The sequence below is a fragment of the Neoarius graeffei genome, chromosome 6 (assembly GCF_027579695.1).
Source record: "Neoarius graeffei isolate fNeoGra1 chromosome 6, fNeoGra1.pri, whole genome shotgun sequence".
Taxonomy (NCBI): Eukaryota; Metazoa; Chordata; class Actinopteri; order Siluriformes; family Ariidae; genus Neoarius; species Neoarius graeffei.
In genome coordinates, this window is record NC_083574.1 from 25,120,066 (window position 1) to 25,135,378 (window position 15,313).

Genomic DNA, 15,313 nt, shown 5'->3' on the forward strand with positions numbered 1-15,313 from the left:
AGTATGTGCTTGTAAGGGGTTGGATATATTCCCTGGATAATGCTAGAGGAGATTATGTCATGCACAACAAAGGCCAGTTCCTCAGCAAAGTTCTTTAAAAGCCAGGCTGGTAGTATATTATCTGCACCCGATGCTTTCCTCAAGCTCAGCTGTTTCAAGGTCATTTTAACCTGAGCTACACTTAGAGGACAAGGTAGGTCAGGGAGACCATCTGGCTGGACTGCTTCCATAGAAGGAGCATAATCTTCCCATGGTCTAGTAAACATTTCCTGGAATTTTTTGACAACTTTGGACATGTTGCCATGAGATACAGATGTCAGGTTTGATTTAGGTTCTATTGCCCCACATAGTTCATAAATAGATCTAAACCACTTTGCTGGGTCAGTCATGTGTGAGCTACTAGCCTTGTCTAGGTAGTATTCTTGTTTAGCCTTGGATATCAGCGCCACTACCTTTTGGCATAGTTCATATTTCTCCATATTACCAGTTGTATAAAGCATACTGTCTTTCCTGTATTACGCTTTGTATGTTTGCAGTCAGCCATGGCTTATCACTTGGATGCATCCCAATTCTCTTGACGAGCATTGTTTCGTCAAGGATGTTTAACAAAAGTTCATTGAATATGCAAACCTGAGGCCATTATTAAAAAATGTTCTGTTTCCGGTCCACCGGCCGGGTGAGTGCCGTTTGTGCGGGCGAAAATTTTTTTTTAATGCCGTTTTTTCGGGTTCGTAAATCTAAACTCGAACTTGACATTTACGGATTCCCAGGGCTTTCCACTAAGGCTCATACTAGCCAGCCATGACAAATAAGTAGCCAGCCGGGGGGGAGTAAACACAAAACTCGAGATGACAATTCCCGTGTGAAATGGTGAGAGTGCTGCAGGGCGCGTATCGCAGGCTATGAGGCTCCGATGCTCTGAGCCTGTGTGTGTTTGAGAGAGAGAGCAGCCCCTCCCCTCTCTGCTCCGTGAGTGGAGCTCGTCGCCTTGGTAACGGTGCTCAGGTGCAGGGAAGAGACACAATATGACGAGCAAAGAGCGCTTTTTCTCAGAGTTCCCTCTCCTCGAACAACGGCGATTTACACGGAAACGAAAGGAGCTATTCACAAAATCCTTGCACTCTGAGCACTACAAGGCTCCCATAAACACATTGATGTAATTTTTTTGTCCCTAGTGTAAAAAATGTGGACAATAGAGCGAGTTAAAAACAAGTGACATTTCTGATTTTGCAGTCAGAGCGCAGCCAGGTTTATAATGGGGCAGCGCGCCTGTCCTCTCCTTACTTTCAGGCTTCTCATTCAAAAATTGTAAGTCCTATCGCTCAGGTAGACACATTGTGTGAATCAAGACAAGTGTGACTACAACTTTTGAAAAAATGTGTGTAGAGTGAAATTTGTGGCTGAAAACACAGTTTAAATGAGAAAGTTTGAGCTACTTTTTCAAGCTCTCTACACTAACTTAACGAGCTCCACTGAAGTGTAACGCCATAGACACCCATTATAAAGTCTGAATTTCTCCAGATTTGATCATGGTGTTTGATCTGTGACTGATCAAAAAGTATAGAACCTAGCAAAAAAGTTGAATGCCAGATCCACACAGGAGAAGTTTGTCTACGTTTTAAAGTTTGAATCATGTCTCTAGGTGAAAGCATGCCAGAGCAGCGGATGTTTGAAAAACATTGAAAATGTGCGATTTTTTTTCAATTAATTCCATAGAAAATGAATGGGAAATTGTGTGATTTTTTTCGTGACTACGTCCCGAAAAAAATCGTAGAATGCTGAACAAAGTAATAGCATAGCGAGTCTGATCGAGCCGCACGTTTTGATGTATTGTTTGTCTGTGTGCGATGTACGGTTATTGGGTTATTCGAAATCTAAACTTGTACAGAAGATGAAAAACGGAAGAACAAGAGTTTGCTGTGCTTTGCTCCCTATATGGGAGTCAATAGTTTGCAATGCATAGCACTGCATCACTAATAATAAACTCCTGTGCACGCAGTTCCCAGGATAGTGTATTTTCCACAGACCATTTATTTATTCACTTTACTCAAATACAAAGTAAAATGGCAGTAAATCATCTTTCTTTTCTTGCGCATTGCATCATGAGGCGTTCCTGGCTTGTAAATCTCTTATTTTCGGTGCATGACACATCCACGCAACTGAGCATGCTATGAATTAACAACGACAACGGTCTGCAGTGGTGGCTACACAAACACTCAGCGAACATTTCTCCATTTGTGTATGAAAATACACTCCAACGATTCAGTTTGGTTTCATTTACAACCAACGGTGTCTTTTGATGCCAGCACGTAATTGAACGAGAGAAGACTGGTTTACCGGAGACAAAATAAGCGTTATCTCTGCTTCTGCTCCCTCCGATGTCGCCTCCGACGGCCCCGACACACTACTGCCTCCGCCGAGTGCGCGCGCACACACCGCATGTCGGGGCCGTGGATGAGTTACTCTCCCTTGATCAACGAAGTCGGCGGGGAATTTGTGGTTATTATCGGTACAAACAGCGCGAATCACAACTTAAGGGACATGAAACATAAAAGCACGCTATATCAGTTTCTTTCCATTAAAAATATGAATTAATTGCATCAACAAATACAAACTCATCTATTAAATTCAGCAAAATCGTTATATTCGTGATGATTATATGGAATTTCTGCTCGACTTCCGATATGCATTTTCTACAACCGGAAGAGCCGCTGTCACGTGATCATACGTCACAAAAACTTTCGGGCACAGCACAAGCGGGTAGATGAATGGAGAAGTGGATGACAAGAAAATTGTTTTTATAGTCTTTAAAGTACATTGGACATCATACATTGGACATCATGGTGTATTGTGCTGCTTATGGTTGCAATAATTCCAATGAGAAATGGAGTAAGTTTTTTTTGCATTCCCCAAGGACCCGAAGCTGAGGAAAGTGTGGGCTCACTACTGCCGTAGAAAAAACTTTGCACCTACTGTTTCCCACAAACTGTGTTCGGACCATTTCACAGAGGATTCTTTCAACTTTAATACTCAGGTACTGAACGAAATTAATTGCCAAGCCAAATTTAAGAGGCTACTTAAAGATGGAGCCGTTCCCAACGTCCCAATTCAGGAACAAGTCGGCGGAGTGAAACCAGAAGTGCTACGGCCACCACGAGGTGCATTCGCTAAGCGTCTGAAAGCCGAGGTAAGGATTAGTATTATAATTTTGGGTGTATCAATTATTGATTATCATAATTCTGACTCATTTACTCTTATATCTGTCCTTCTTTGTTTACGTAACGAATCGAAGAGTTGTGGTGAAGTTGAAGAGTTTTTTTTAACTTTTATTTCATTTTATTATTCTATATTTTATTTCTACTATTGTTTAATTCTTATTATTTTTCTTCCCCATTTATTTTATGTAATTTTTAGTGCTGTCAAAAATGTCGCGTTATTAACGCGTTAACTTGACTCAATTTTAATGGCGATAATTTTTTTATCGCGAGATTAACGCTCTGTGACATGATGTAGGTTTTTCATAAGCTTTTGAAACTGCCAGGAACTTGGAACAGAGACTTTGCTTAGAAAACCGATAGCAGCTAGACTGTAATGCCACGCCCCGCACAGCCAGAGTCCTCTGCCCTCCTCCCCCAAAGAACCAGCGTGGGCAGGGCGCGCTAGTAGAGATGGGATTTATGGCTCTTTGATGGGATCCGCATCTTTGTGATCCGTTCTTTGAAAAGAGACGTTCAAAAGACTGGCTAATTTGGCTCTTTTTAAATATTTATTCGGTTTTAAGAAGACAGCGTCTAAAGAAGCCAGATCCTTCTGAACTGTAAACTCAATGCTATCCCAGAAATCCTTCCTGTAATATGCAAATTTGTCCGCCTCTGATTGGACAGCGCGACGCATCAACAGGCAGAAAGTGTAAAAGTACAAAATGTGTTAAGTGAGCTGAAACAGTAAAGTTCAGATTCAATGCAATATTTATCAACGAACAACTTAAACTTAATATAATAGTGTACTTTATAATCAAGCATGTCAAGCCTACCGTCACTGTGTAATCTATCTCTTTGATTAGAGTTGTAGACTAACTCAAACATTTCACTCATGGTTCTCTTGCTAGCCCCGCGCCAGTGCTCGGCTTAGGTTTCACTTTGCAGTGGCTGTGTCAAGACGTGTTATGCTTTGCAAAAAAAAAAAAAATTGGTACAAAGCAAGCCCATTCACTTTTTTATGCTGATAACAGAGTTACAATGTTTTTTTTATGTGACAAAAATGTGCGATTAAATTGCGATTAATCGCGAGTTAACTATGACTGTCGCGACATTAATCGCGATTAAATATTTTAATCGCTTGACAGCACTAGTAATTTTATTATCTATCGTTTACTGTTTTGCTTTTACTTCTGTAAATGGACTCTGGAAGCATTGTATCTCAATCTCGAAAACTATCAGCAAAAAAAAAATAGCTTGCAACGGACTTTAGCTAGATCTATGATGAACTTTCAATGTATGATACAAAAATAATACTTCTTTCAACAGATCATTAGCCTTTGAGCAGAATTGTTTTTAACTTACCAGGAAGTGTTATCAAGCCGACCGCTTTCAGTTTCATGGGGACTGAATGAACCCTCACTCTCAGAATCATCTGACCCGTCAGAGTAAATACAAGATCCATGTTCATGTGAATTTCCAGCTATCGGTTCGAATTGATAAGGTCTAACTTCACATCTCTGTGAAACATCGGGAATGTCACTGTCGATGGTGTCCATTTCGGTAACCTGTTTACATTAGATTCCCAAGCACTGGCTCCTTGGAAAGTTTCTGTTACGTCACGGGTCACGTGACCACCTAGCTCATTAACGAATCCTTGTTTTACGCTGATGTATAAAAAAACTTGAATAATGTGATGATTTTCACATTTTTGACGCCCTGCAGTGATTTAGATGGCATTTCTTATGTCCTTTATACATAATTATGCCCAGAAAAAAATCCATGTCCCATATCCTTTAAATGAGTGCGGTTCAGTTTGACATTGTCAGTCCGTTAGATAAACATTTAATTTTATTAAAATCGAAAATTAATACTTAGAGCCTGTGGGCTACAAAAATAATAGTCATTAAAGTAGCCGGCTGGACTTAATTGTGTAGTCGGCTGCATGGCCGGCAGACGGCGCTTGTGGAAAGCCCTGTCGAATCAGCTCTGCGCATGCGCCGTGCGGCACAAAAAAAATGGCAGCCACCATGAAGGAAGGAGATCCGGAGTTTTCAAACATTTGCTTAAGTGTGAAATCGCAAAATGGTACTCTAGCGAACAACAAAATAGTAAAGATTCAGAAAAACGAATCATTCAGTGATCATTTTAATAGTGTAATTTCATCCGAACTAGGCCTAACGGTCGATTTAGTACTACAAAAAGTCCGTGTGTCGGACATTTTAAGTACCTTTGTAAAAGTTTTGCAAATGTTGCAGTCAGCATTTAAAATGCTAACTTAAAGTTTTTGTACAAGTTTCAGTTGATTAAACTGTCATTTTATTAAATGTGTCTGCTTTTGTAATAAAAAAGTACTGAAAGAAAAAGCAAACACAGCATTGCGATTTCTTATCCCTCCATTTAAAAAAAATAAATAAAAAAAATCCCTCCCTCCCTACTGAAAATTTTTTTGCTCACCCGGTGGACAGAAAACGGATTTTTTTTTTTAAGGATGGCCTGAGCATCTAACACCTTGGACCAGTTCTCCTCATTCAAGCAAATAGTCAGCACTGCAATATTTCTGGGTTTTATAACTCTGATACTCTGCAAGATTGGTTTTAATTTAGGACAGACCTTTGGTTTTACCAGGATACATTGATGGTCGGACTTACCCAAAGGCAGAAGATGTACTGCTGGGTCATATAAGCAGGCCATGTTAGTTAATACTTGATCAAGAATATTTTCCCATAAGTAGGAGCCCAAACCAATTCACAATCTGAATCTTCTGAATAAATTTTTGAGGTCTAAAGTCTTCCTGCATTCAATTAGGTGGTGTAACCTTTTTTTAAAGCTTTCTTAATTATTTCATTAACACGGTGGTTCCAGCACAGATTCTGTTGTTACCAAACACCTAAGAGTTTAAACGTCAAGACCCTTTCAGTGGCAGCACTTCCGATGTGCAGGTTGTCAGGCTGAGTGGACGCCTGGTTGAAGGATATCCACATCTTTAGTTTTCTTGCTGTTGAGAACCATTAAATAAGGCTATATTTGTGGATAGCAAATGATAAACCTACATCAAGACTAGAGAACTTTCTACATGAGGAAAGCGAGCCATTATGAAGCTGAGAAAAGAGGGAAAAATTGGCCAAAGCTATAGCACAAGCATTGGGCATAACCATTCTCAATAACAATTGAGAATGTTCTGAAAATGAAAGAAGCCACGGGTGCACTAACAAATCAGACATAGAACAGGGTGCACAACAACAGTTGATGACAGAACATTGTGATAGCTGTGAAGAAAAACAACAGTAACATCAACAACTTCCACAGGGCAACATATCACAATCCACTGCTTGAAGGCTTTCATCAGAGGAAAAGACTAGAAGGTTTTAGACTGACCAAGTCAACCTTAACTAAGTATGCATTTTACCTCCTGAAGAGGAGAGTGAAGGGATGAACCCTTCCCCCCAAAAAACAAACAAACAAAATCTGAAAGAAGCTGCAGAACAAACCTCAAAAAGCATCTCGAAAGAAGAATTCAACAGTTTGTTAATGTCAGTGGGTTGCCATCTTAATGCTGTTATTGCAAGCAAGGAATATGCAACCAAATATTATGTATGTTAAGACTGTTCCAATACTTTTGGTGACCTAAAAATTGAGTGGTCTCTTAACAAGGGTCCCATGTTGTAAGTTGTTTAACACATCTAGATGTAAAATCAATAAATCAAAACTGAAATTCTCATGTCTTGACTGATGTTTATCTTTTGATCTCAAAGCCAAATTTCAGTGTATAGCTTCAGTGTATTGCCAAAACAAAAGAATTGGCCATGACACTTCACTTTCTGAGGGGACTGTATAACAGTATGGAGTATTAATTAAGTAATTAAATTTTATAATTAATTAAAAGAAAACCACAACTAAGATAAGGAATTTCTGATTAGAAGATAAGTACCGCTCCAGGCCTGGGTTCTGGGATTGGGTGATTATAGGTGTACCATTGCTGCGTTTCCCTGTTAACCTCCCGATAACGTCCATTAAACACCTCTTCCACTTGGCTCATGGTAAAAGTGCACACAGCTGAGCTGCCCAATGCCCTTTTGTACCTGGAAAGATGCACACACAAAAACCTCATTTTCTTTTCAATTTTATTTCTATAGTGCTTTTAACTACAGACATTGTTATAAAGCAGCTCTCTGGAAATGGGTGTTTATCTTGTACTGTGATCCATTTGAGACATTTGCTGAGCACTCCGATTATATACATTATTATATACATTACACACCTTAAAAATACACAAGGACATGCAATAACCTTGGTGAAAACAAAACCTGGATTTCCAGACCTATATAAGAAATGCAAAGCATAATGTGGTCGGTCTCTCTTTTGTGTCTCTGATGGTGTGCTGCAGTATACAGTACTGATAAACAGTATTTCATCTTGTCTTAACACAGAGAATAAATATCCAAACCTCACACACTAGACACTGGTGGCTCTGGGTCAATAAACATGTGCTATGAAAAGGGGGGGAATTTGTTGAAAGCTTTCCATTTACACAGGACACCCTTCAGTACTGGTACCCCACAGTGATATTAACAAAGGATCCAGAACAAAACTAAACACAAAAAAGTGTCATATATAAGTGATACTACAACATGTACTGTGCTGTACGATTTACCTGTCTGCACCAGTTAAACATGTACAACTGACTCAAATTAATAAATACTAAAATTAATGCATTAAATTCATTCACAAAATTCACAGACAAAAATTGTCATCTGTTTTATTATTACAGGGTCTGTCTTTAGGCCCACTGCTTTTTTCTTTATATATGTTACCTCTGGGTGATATTATTCGTAAGCATGGTATTAGTTTCCACTGTTATGCTGATAACACACAGTTGTATGTTTCTGCAAAACCAGATGAAAGACTCCAGCTTAATAGAATTGAGGAATGTGTAAAGGACATTAGACACTGGATGCTTATTCAGTTCCTTCTGCTGAACTCTGACAAGACTTAAGTACTTGTACTAGGACCACATGCAGCTAGAATTACGGTAGGTTTTCTGATTACACAGTAACTCTGGATGGCCTTTCTGTTTCTTCACATTGGTGAAATGAAAGACCCCAGTCTTTCATTTGAAACTCATATCTATAACATTACCTGGATAGCGTTCCTTCATCTCAGAAATATTGCCAAGATAAAAAATTTAATGTCACTAGATGATGCAGAAAAACTAGTTCATGCTTTTGTTATCTCCAGGTTGGATTATTGTAATGCCTTACTGTCTGGATGTTCCAATAAGTGCATAAACAAGCTCCAGTTAGTTCAAAATGCAGCAGTAAGAGTCCTTACTGGAATGAGAAAATATGACCACATCACCCCTGTCATATCCACACTGCATTGGCTCCCAATCAAATTTTGTATTGTTTATAAAATGCTACTATTGACCTTTAAAGTACTGAATGGTCTCGCGCCACAGTACCGAAGTGAACTTCTGGTCCTTTATGAACCGCCACGCCTACTTAGATCAAAAGGTGCAGGCTATCTGCTGGTACCTCGTATAGTGAAGGCTACATCAGGGGGCAGAGCCTTTTTTTACAAAGCCCCACAGTTATGGAACAGCCTTCCAAGTACAACCCCGATTCCAAAAAAGTTGGGACAAAGTACAAATTGTAAATAAAAACGGAATGCAATGATGTGGAAGTTTCAAAATTCCATATTTTATTCAGAATAGAACATAGATGACATATCAAATGTTTAAACTGAGAAAATGTACTGTATCATTTAAAGAGAAAAATTAGGTGATTTTAAATTTCATGACAACACCACATCTCAAAAAAAGTTGGGACAAGGCCATGTTTACCACGGTGAGACATCCCCTTTTCTCTTTACAACAGTCTGTAAACGTCTGGGGACTGAGGAGACAAGTTGCTCAAGTTTAGGGATAGGAATGTTAACCCATTCTTGTCTAATGTAGGATTCTAGTTGCTCAACTGGCTTAGGTCTTTTTTGTCGTATCTTCCGTTTTATGATGCGCCAAATGTTTTCTATGGGTGAAAGATCTGGACTGCAGGCTGGCCAGTTCAGTCCCCGGACCCTTCTTCTACGCAGCCATGATGCTGTAATTGATGCAGCATGTGGTTTGACATTGTCATGTTGGAAAATGCAAGGTCTTCCCTGAAAGAGATGTCATCTGGATGGGAGCATATGTTGCTCTAGAACCTGGATATACCTTTCAGCATTGATGGTGTCTTTCCAGATGTGTAAGCTGCCCATGCCACACACACTAATGCAACCCCATACCATCAGAGATGCAGGCTTCTGAACTGAGCGCTGATAACTCGAGTCGTCCTTCTCCTCTTTAGTCCGAATGACACGGCGTCCCTGATTTCCATAAAGAACTTCAAATTTTGATTCGTCTGACCACAGAACAGTTTTCCACTTTGCCACAGTCCATTTTAAATGAGCCTTGGCCCAGAGAAGACATCTGCGCTTCTGGATCATGTTCAGATACGGCTTCTTCTTTGAACTATAGAGTTTTAGCTGGCAACGGCGGATGGCACGGTGAATTGTGTTCACAGATAATGTTCTCTGGAAATATTCCTGAGCCCATTTTGTGATTTCCAATACAGAAGCATGCCTGTATGTGATGCAGTGCCGTCTAAGGGCCCGAAGATCACGGGCACCCGGTATGGTTTTCCGGCCTTGACCCTTACGCACAGAGATTCTTCCAGATTCTCTGAATCTTTTGATGATATTATGCACTGTAGATGATGATATGTTCAAACTCTTTGCAATTTTACACTGTCGAACTCCTTTCTGATATTGCTCCACTATTTGTTGGCACAGAATTAGGGGGATTGGTGATCCTCTTCCCATCTTTATTTCTGAGAGCCGCTGCCACTCCAAGATGCTCTTTTTATACCCAGTCATGTTAATGACCTATTGCCAATTGACCTAATGAGTTGCAATTTGGTCCTCCAGCTGTTCCTTTTTTGTACCTTTAACTTTTCCAGCCTCTTATTGCCCCTGTCCCAACTTTTTTGAGATGTGTTGCTGTCATGAAATTTCAAATGAGCCAATATTTGGCATGAAATTTCAAAATGTCTCACTTTCGACATTTGATATGTTGTCTATGTTCTATTGTGAATATAATATCAGTTTTTGGGATTCGTAAATTATTGCATTCCGTTTTTATTTACAATTTGTACTTTGTCCCAACTTTTTTGGACTCGGGGTTGTAGTGTTCGGGAATCAGACACAGTCTCAGCATTTAAGTCTAGGCTGAAAACGTATCTGTTTAGTCAAGCCTTTTGTTAATGATGTTTATCAGGTAAAGGAGTAGAACTGGAGGGTCCTCAGACATAGTGTGTTTGGTAAACTGAGATGTATGGATGCTGGCAGTCCCCCACTCACTTGCTCGTGGCTGGCTGCTTTATGGGACAGGGCACCCTCATGCCTGTGTTACCTTCTGGCTCTCCCCTTTTAGTTATGCTGTCATAGTTAGTTTTGCCGGAGTCCCTGCTTGCGCTCAGCGCAAAATGTATACTGTTCCTACTCATCAGGTGACATTGGGCACACCTAACAACCTGTGTTTTCTCTCTCTTTCTCCCCCCATCTGTCCCTCTGAGTTACATGTCAATCCTGAGATCAAGATGCTGACCCCTTCTGCTCCTCAGACCTGCCTGATCCATCCTGATGCCCCATGTCTGGTTGGAGTCTCATTGCATCGCTCCTGTGGAGGACAGCCCCATATGGACAGTTGAAAGTCACATTTGGAAGATGCTCTGGACACTTATAGTAATGCTTTTTATGGGGGAGGACTACAGTTGACTTGCTAACTTTAGGACTGCAGTTGTCACGAACAGTTTTGCACTTAAGTTTCTGTCAATGAAGAGTTATAACATCAACGAAACAGACTTCATGTTAAAACTGTTAAAAATGTTATCACGTTGTCTGTCTGTTTTCACCCAAATGAGGATTGGTTCCCTTTTGAGTCTGGTTCCTCTCGAGGTTTCTTCCTCATGTTGTCTGAGGGAGTTTTTCCCTTACCATTGTCACCACAGGCTTGCTCATTGGGGATCGATTAGGGATAAAATTAGCTCATATTTAAAGTCATTAAAATTATGTAAAGCTGCTTTGCCACAATGTCTATTGTTAAAAGTGCTATAAAAAATAAACTTGAATTATTCTACACTTGTATGCATCATTGCACAAAATAATTACACATTATTATTCACATATTTTGTCAGTCAAGTGTGATCAGTTACATGTGTCAGCAAACAACTATTTCCTACCACTGAGAGGTGAAAACTCCATAGAACACAGTGCTCTTCCAGTCCTCCTTACTGGGAGTCAAGGCAAACATGTCTTGAATGATGTTAAAAGGGAAGCCATCTTCAGGCAATGAGCAGAGGAGCTGGGCTTTCAGAAAGGTGGTCCATTTCTTTTGCAGGACCCTCTCTCCTCCTTTATCCCCCTGCAATCACCACACCCACACACACCTATTAGGCAGATGTCACACCTGATTCAAAAGACGACACCGAATTTACCAATGTACAATAGAAATTCACAGACTAGTTTTGAAAAATCATGCTTAAAAAAACAACAAAAAAAAAAAACACTGAAGGTAAGATAAGAAGAAGAAACCTTTATTCGTCACATGCACACTTCAAGCACAGTGAAATTCATCCTCTGCATTTAACCCATCTGAAGCAGTGAACACACGCTCAGAGCAGTGGGCAGCCACACCAGAGCGCCTGGGGAACTTACCATTGTCGCCACAGGCTTGCTCATTGGGGACCAGACTAGATGTTTCTTTACTGATCCCAATGAGGGGAAATTCAGGCATTGCAGCAGCTCAAGTACATAGTAAAATATAGATAAATGTAGACTAAGTAAAACAAGAAGACAGAGTCATCTATAGCCCCCGCCCTATATACCAACTATATACCAAGTTTCAAGATATTGTCACAGTTGTCAAGTTCAGCTGCAGGAAACCAACCCTACCTCTTTACACTGACCTCAACAGCCCATGGCATAAGCCCACCGGACATTTCGTCCAGGTGAGCTAAAATAAAACTTCCTCACATTTCTTAGTATCAAAAGGCACATATACATTACTTAAATCAGCACATATACCGACTTTCAAGACCATTACCACTCAGTTTTCAAATTCTGCTCTGGAAACAAAACCTACCCCTAGGACTAAACTAAGGCCCTGTCCACACGGCAACGGATTCAGGTGACTCCGATACAATTGCTTATCGTTTAGGCCTGGCGTCCACACGGCACCGGCGTTTTGGGTGCCCAAAACGCAATCTTTTTGAGAACGGGTTCCAGAGTGGAAAGATCTGGCAACGTTGCCGTTGTGAAGTCGTCTGAATGAGTAAAACGGATTTGTTTACGATGACGTCACAACCACATGACTGTGAGTGCTTCACGCCGGGTAGAAGTGTAACGAATATCACCAGGAAAAAGCCTTACAGAGCACTAGTGAGAGTGAAACACGAGCTTGGATATTATTATTATTATGTTCAGTGTTAGTTCACAGTAGTAATGCAAGAAGCAGAATAGTGACAGTAATAGTGAAGCAAAAACATGCAATTGTACAAACACTGCAGCTCTACAGCAAAATATTCATTTATGAAATGGTCTGATTCTTAACACCAGTAGTGCCAATGATCTCATTGCAATGCGATGCGAGTTGTCAACAAATCCTATAACTTGGTTCATGAAACGCGCTTACAAAATATTTTCACTGTGAATATTTATTGTGTAATGGTCCAAAGTGAGAGAGAGAGAGAGAGAGAGAGAGAGAGAGAGAGAGAGAGAGAGAATAGCCCTTAGGGCAGAGTCAATCCCGCCAGCAAAAATAAGGGAAAAAAAGAGCGATCTCACCTCTTCAGATGATGGTTTAAGTCCTACAATACATTCCTCAAAAAAGGGCGTAGAAAAGCAAATTAATCCATCAACGTGTATCATTCAATTTATTCCGGACCATTAAAGACGCCGCCTTCCGCGTACGTCATCCTCGCCGCCATATTGGAAAGGTCAAAGCGGAGAATAAAGATTAGCTGCGTTTAACTGTACCAACAGGTTTACCATCCAAACGAGATCACATGGGATTACCTTTCACAGGTGAGAAACAACAAATTAATCCATCAACATGTAGTATTCAATTTATTCCGGACCATTAAAGACGCCGCCTTCCGCGTAGAATCATACGTCATCCTCGCCGCCATATTGTATAGGTCAAAGCGGAGAATAAAGATTAGCTGTGTTTAACTGTACCAACAGGTTTACCGTCCAAACGAGATCACATGGGATTACCTTTCACAGGTGAGACTGGAAAAATACTTTTCATTGTATTTGGTCATTATAATGTAATTTTACGAACAGATTTTTCTGATTTTGTGGCTAATATGAAGTCTCGCGCATAATAGTTTATGCGCATGCGTCCTTACTACTTCTATTCCCATACGAAAAAGAACAGTAAAGAACTTAAGAGTTTACCACTGTCTTAGTAGTAAATCCTTATAAATATAAGGATAAGTTGTTGGATAAATCCTTATAAGGATTTATAAATAAATATATATGCCATGCATGATTTACTCCTGAAAGTGGCCCATTTTGCATTTTCCTCATACAAATTTTTTATGAAAATCTAGTATGTGTGTGTGTGTAGTATGTATGAAGTGAACATTGTGCATGGTTTTTACAGATAACGTGTATGATGAATTACACCGTCTTTGTATGCTTCACGTAATGTTTGTAGTTTTAAATTATATTTTACAGTTTAAAATGTATATGCCTTTTATATGTAAATCCACATATGTTTGTGTTGGATTTACATATAAAAGGCATATACATTTTAAACTGTATCGTCTCGGCAGCGGAGATTGAAGCGGAGATGGTTTCTTTGTCGCACCAATTTTTTTCCTAGCTTTTCCAGGTAGCGTACCTCTTTGGCACAATCTTCTCCATAACTTATTTTTAATACGTAGTGAATGTTCATTATGTCTAACTATTACAAATATTTTAAGTTCGTTTCTTAGACAAGGATATTTTTTAAGCTTGTTACCTCGTTAACAGTTTCGGCGAGAATCTCCCGCCTTCTTCAGAAACAGTCACCAGATGTCGAGTGGTGACGTACCTTATCAGCTGATGTTGCGTTACGGAGGCGTGAACTACCTGTCAAATTGGGCGGGACGTTCACGCCTCCGTAACGCAACATCAGCTGATAAGGCACGTCACCACTCGACATCTGGTGACTGTTTCTGAAGAAGGCGGGAGATTCTCGCCGAAACTGTTAACGGGGTAACAAGCTTAAAAAATATCCTTGTCTAAGAAACGAACTTAAAATATTTGTAATAGTTAGACATAATGAACATCCACTACGTATTAAAAATAAGTTATGGAGAAGATTGTGCCAAAGAAGTACGCTACCTGGAAAAGCTAGGAAAAAAATTGGCGCGACAAAGAAACCATCTCCGCTGCCGAGACGAAGGCGTCATTCCAGCAAGCCTCTACATAAAAAATCCTATACCAACAAGAAACGCGGAAAGGACCATCGAAAGAGCGCGAATGACTCTGGTAAGAGAAAGAATCAGATGCACGACTAACAAAATCAACAATTTAAACACAGAAATAGCACAAAGAAAACAAGAATTCAAACGCCGGTTCAAATTCAGCAGTGAAATGGAAAAAAATATGGAAGAACATCTGAATGCAATACAAGAACAAGAGTTTTCAAAAACAAAAACACGCCATATTAAAAAACTGAACAGACTTATCAATAAGAAACAAAATAAATGCAAGGACAAGCAAATAAACGAAAAATGGATTTGCAACCTATCTAAACACACACTAACAACAGCAGAACGCACCATACTCTCACGGGGACTAAACTATGCCATCACACCAAATAAAATCCCGCATGAAGAATTCGTATTAGCCAAGGAACTAGCGTGCAATATGATACAGGACCAAGGACAGAAAGCCGCATTAAGGAACGAAATAGCAGGCATCCTCACCTCGGCTAAACCGCCACCCAGAAACATAACCAAACAGGAAATGGAAGCCATCAGAACACTTACAAAGAACAAGAAAATAACAATATTACTGGCTGATAAAGG

At 39.9% G+C, this 15,313-nt stretch overlaps 1 protein-coding gene across 11 annotated transcripts in view; it reads right to left on the reverse strand.

The window, feature by feature from the left end:
- The window catches only part of sema4ba (sema domain, immunoglobulin domain (Ig), transmembrane domain (TM) and short cytoplasmic domain, (semaphorin) 4Ba), a 520,834-nt gene that overhangs the window by 43,660 nt on the left and 461,861 nt on the right, over positions 1-15,313 (reverse strand). For all 11 annotated transcript variants that reach the window (XM_060923501.1, XM_060923496.1, XM_060923492.1 and 8 more), the window contains 2 exons: positions 11,474-11,655; positions 7,129-7,279 (listed from right to left, as the gene is read on the reverse strand). In XM_060923501.1, coding sequence (XP_060779484.1) covers positions 7,129-7,279; positions 11,474-11,655 — 333 coding nt within the window. The remainder of the gene's footprint in view (positions 1-7,128; positions 7,280-11,473; positions 11,656-15,313) is intronic.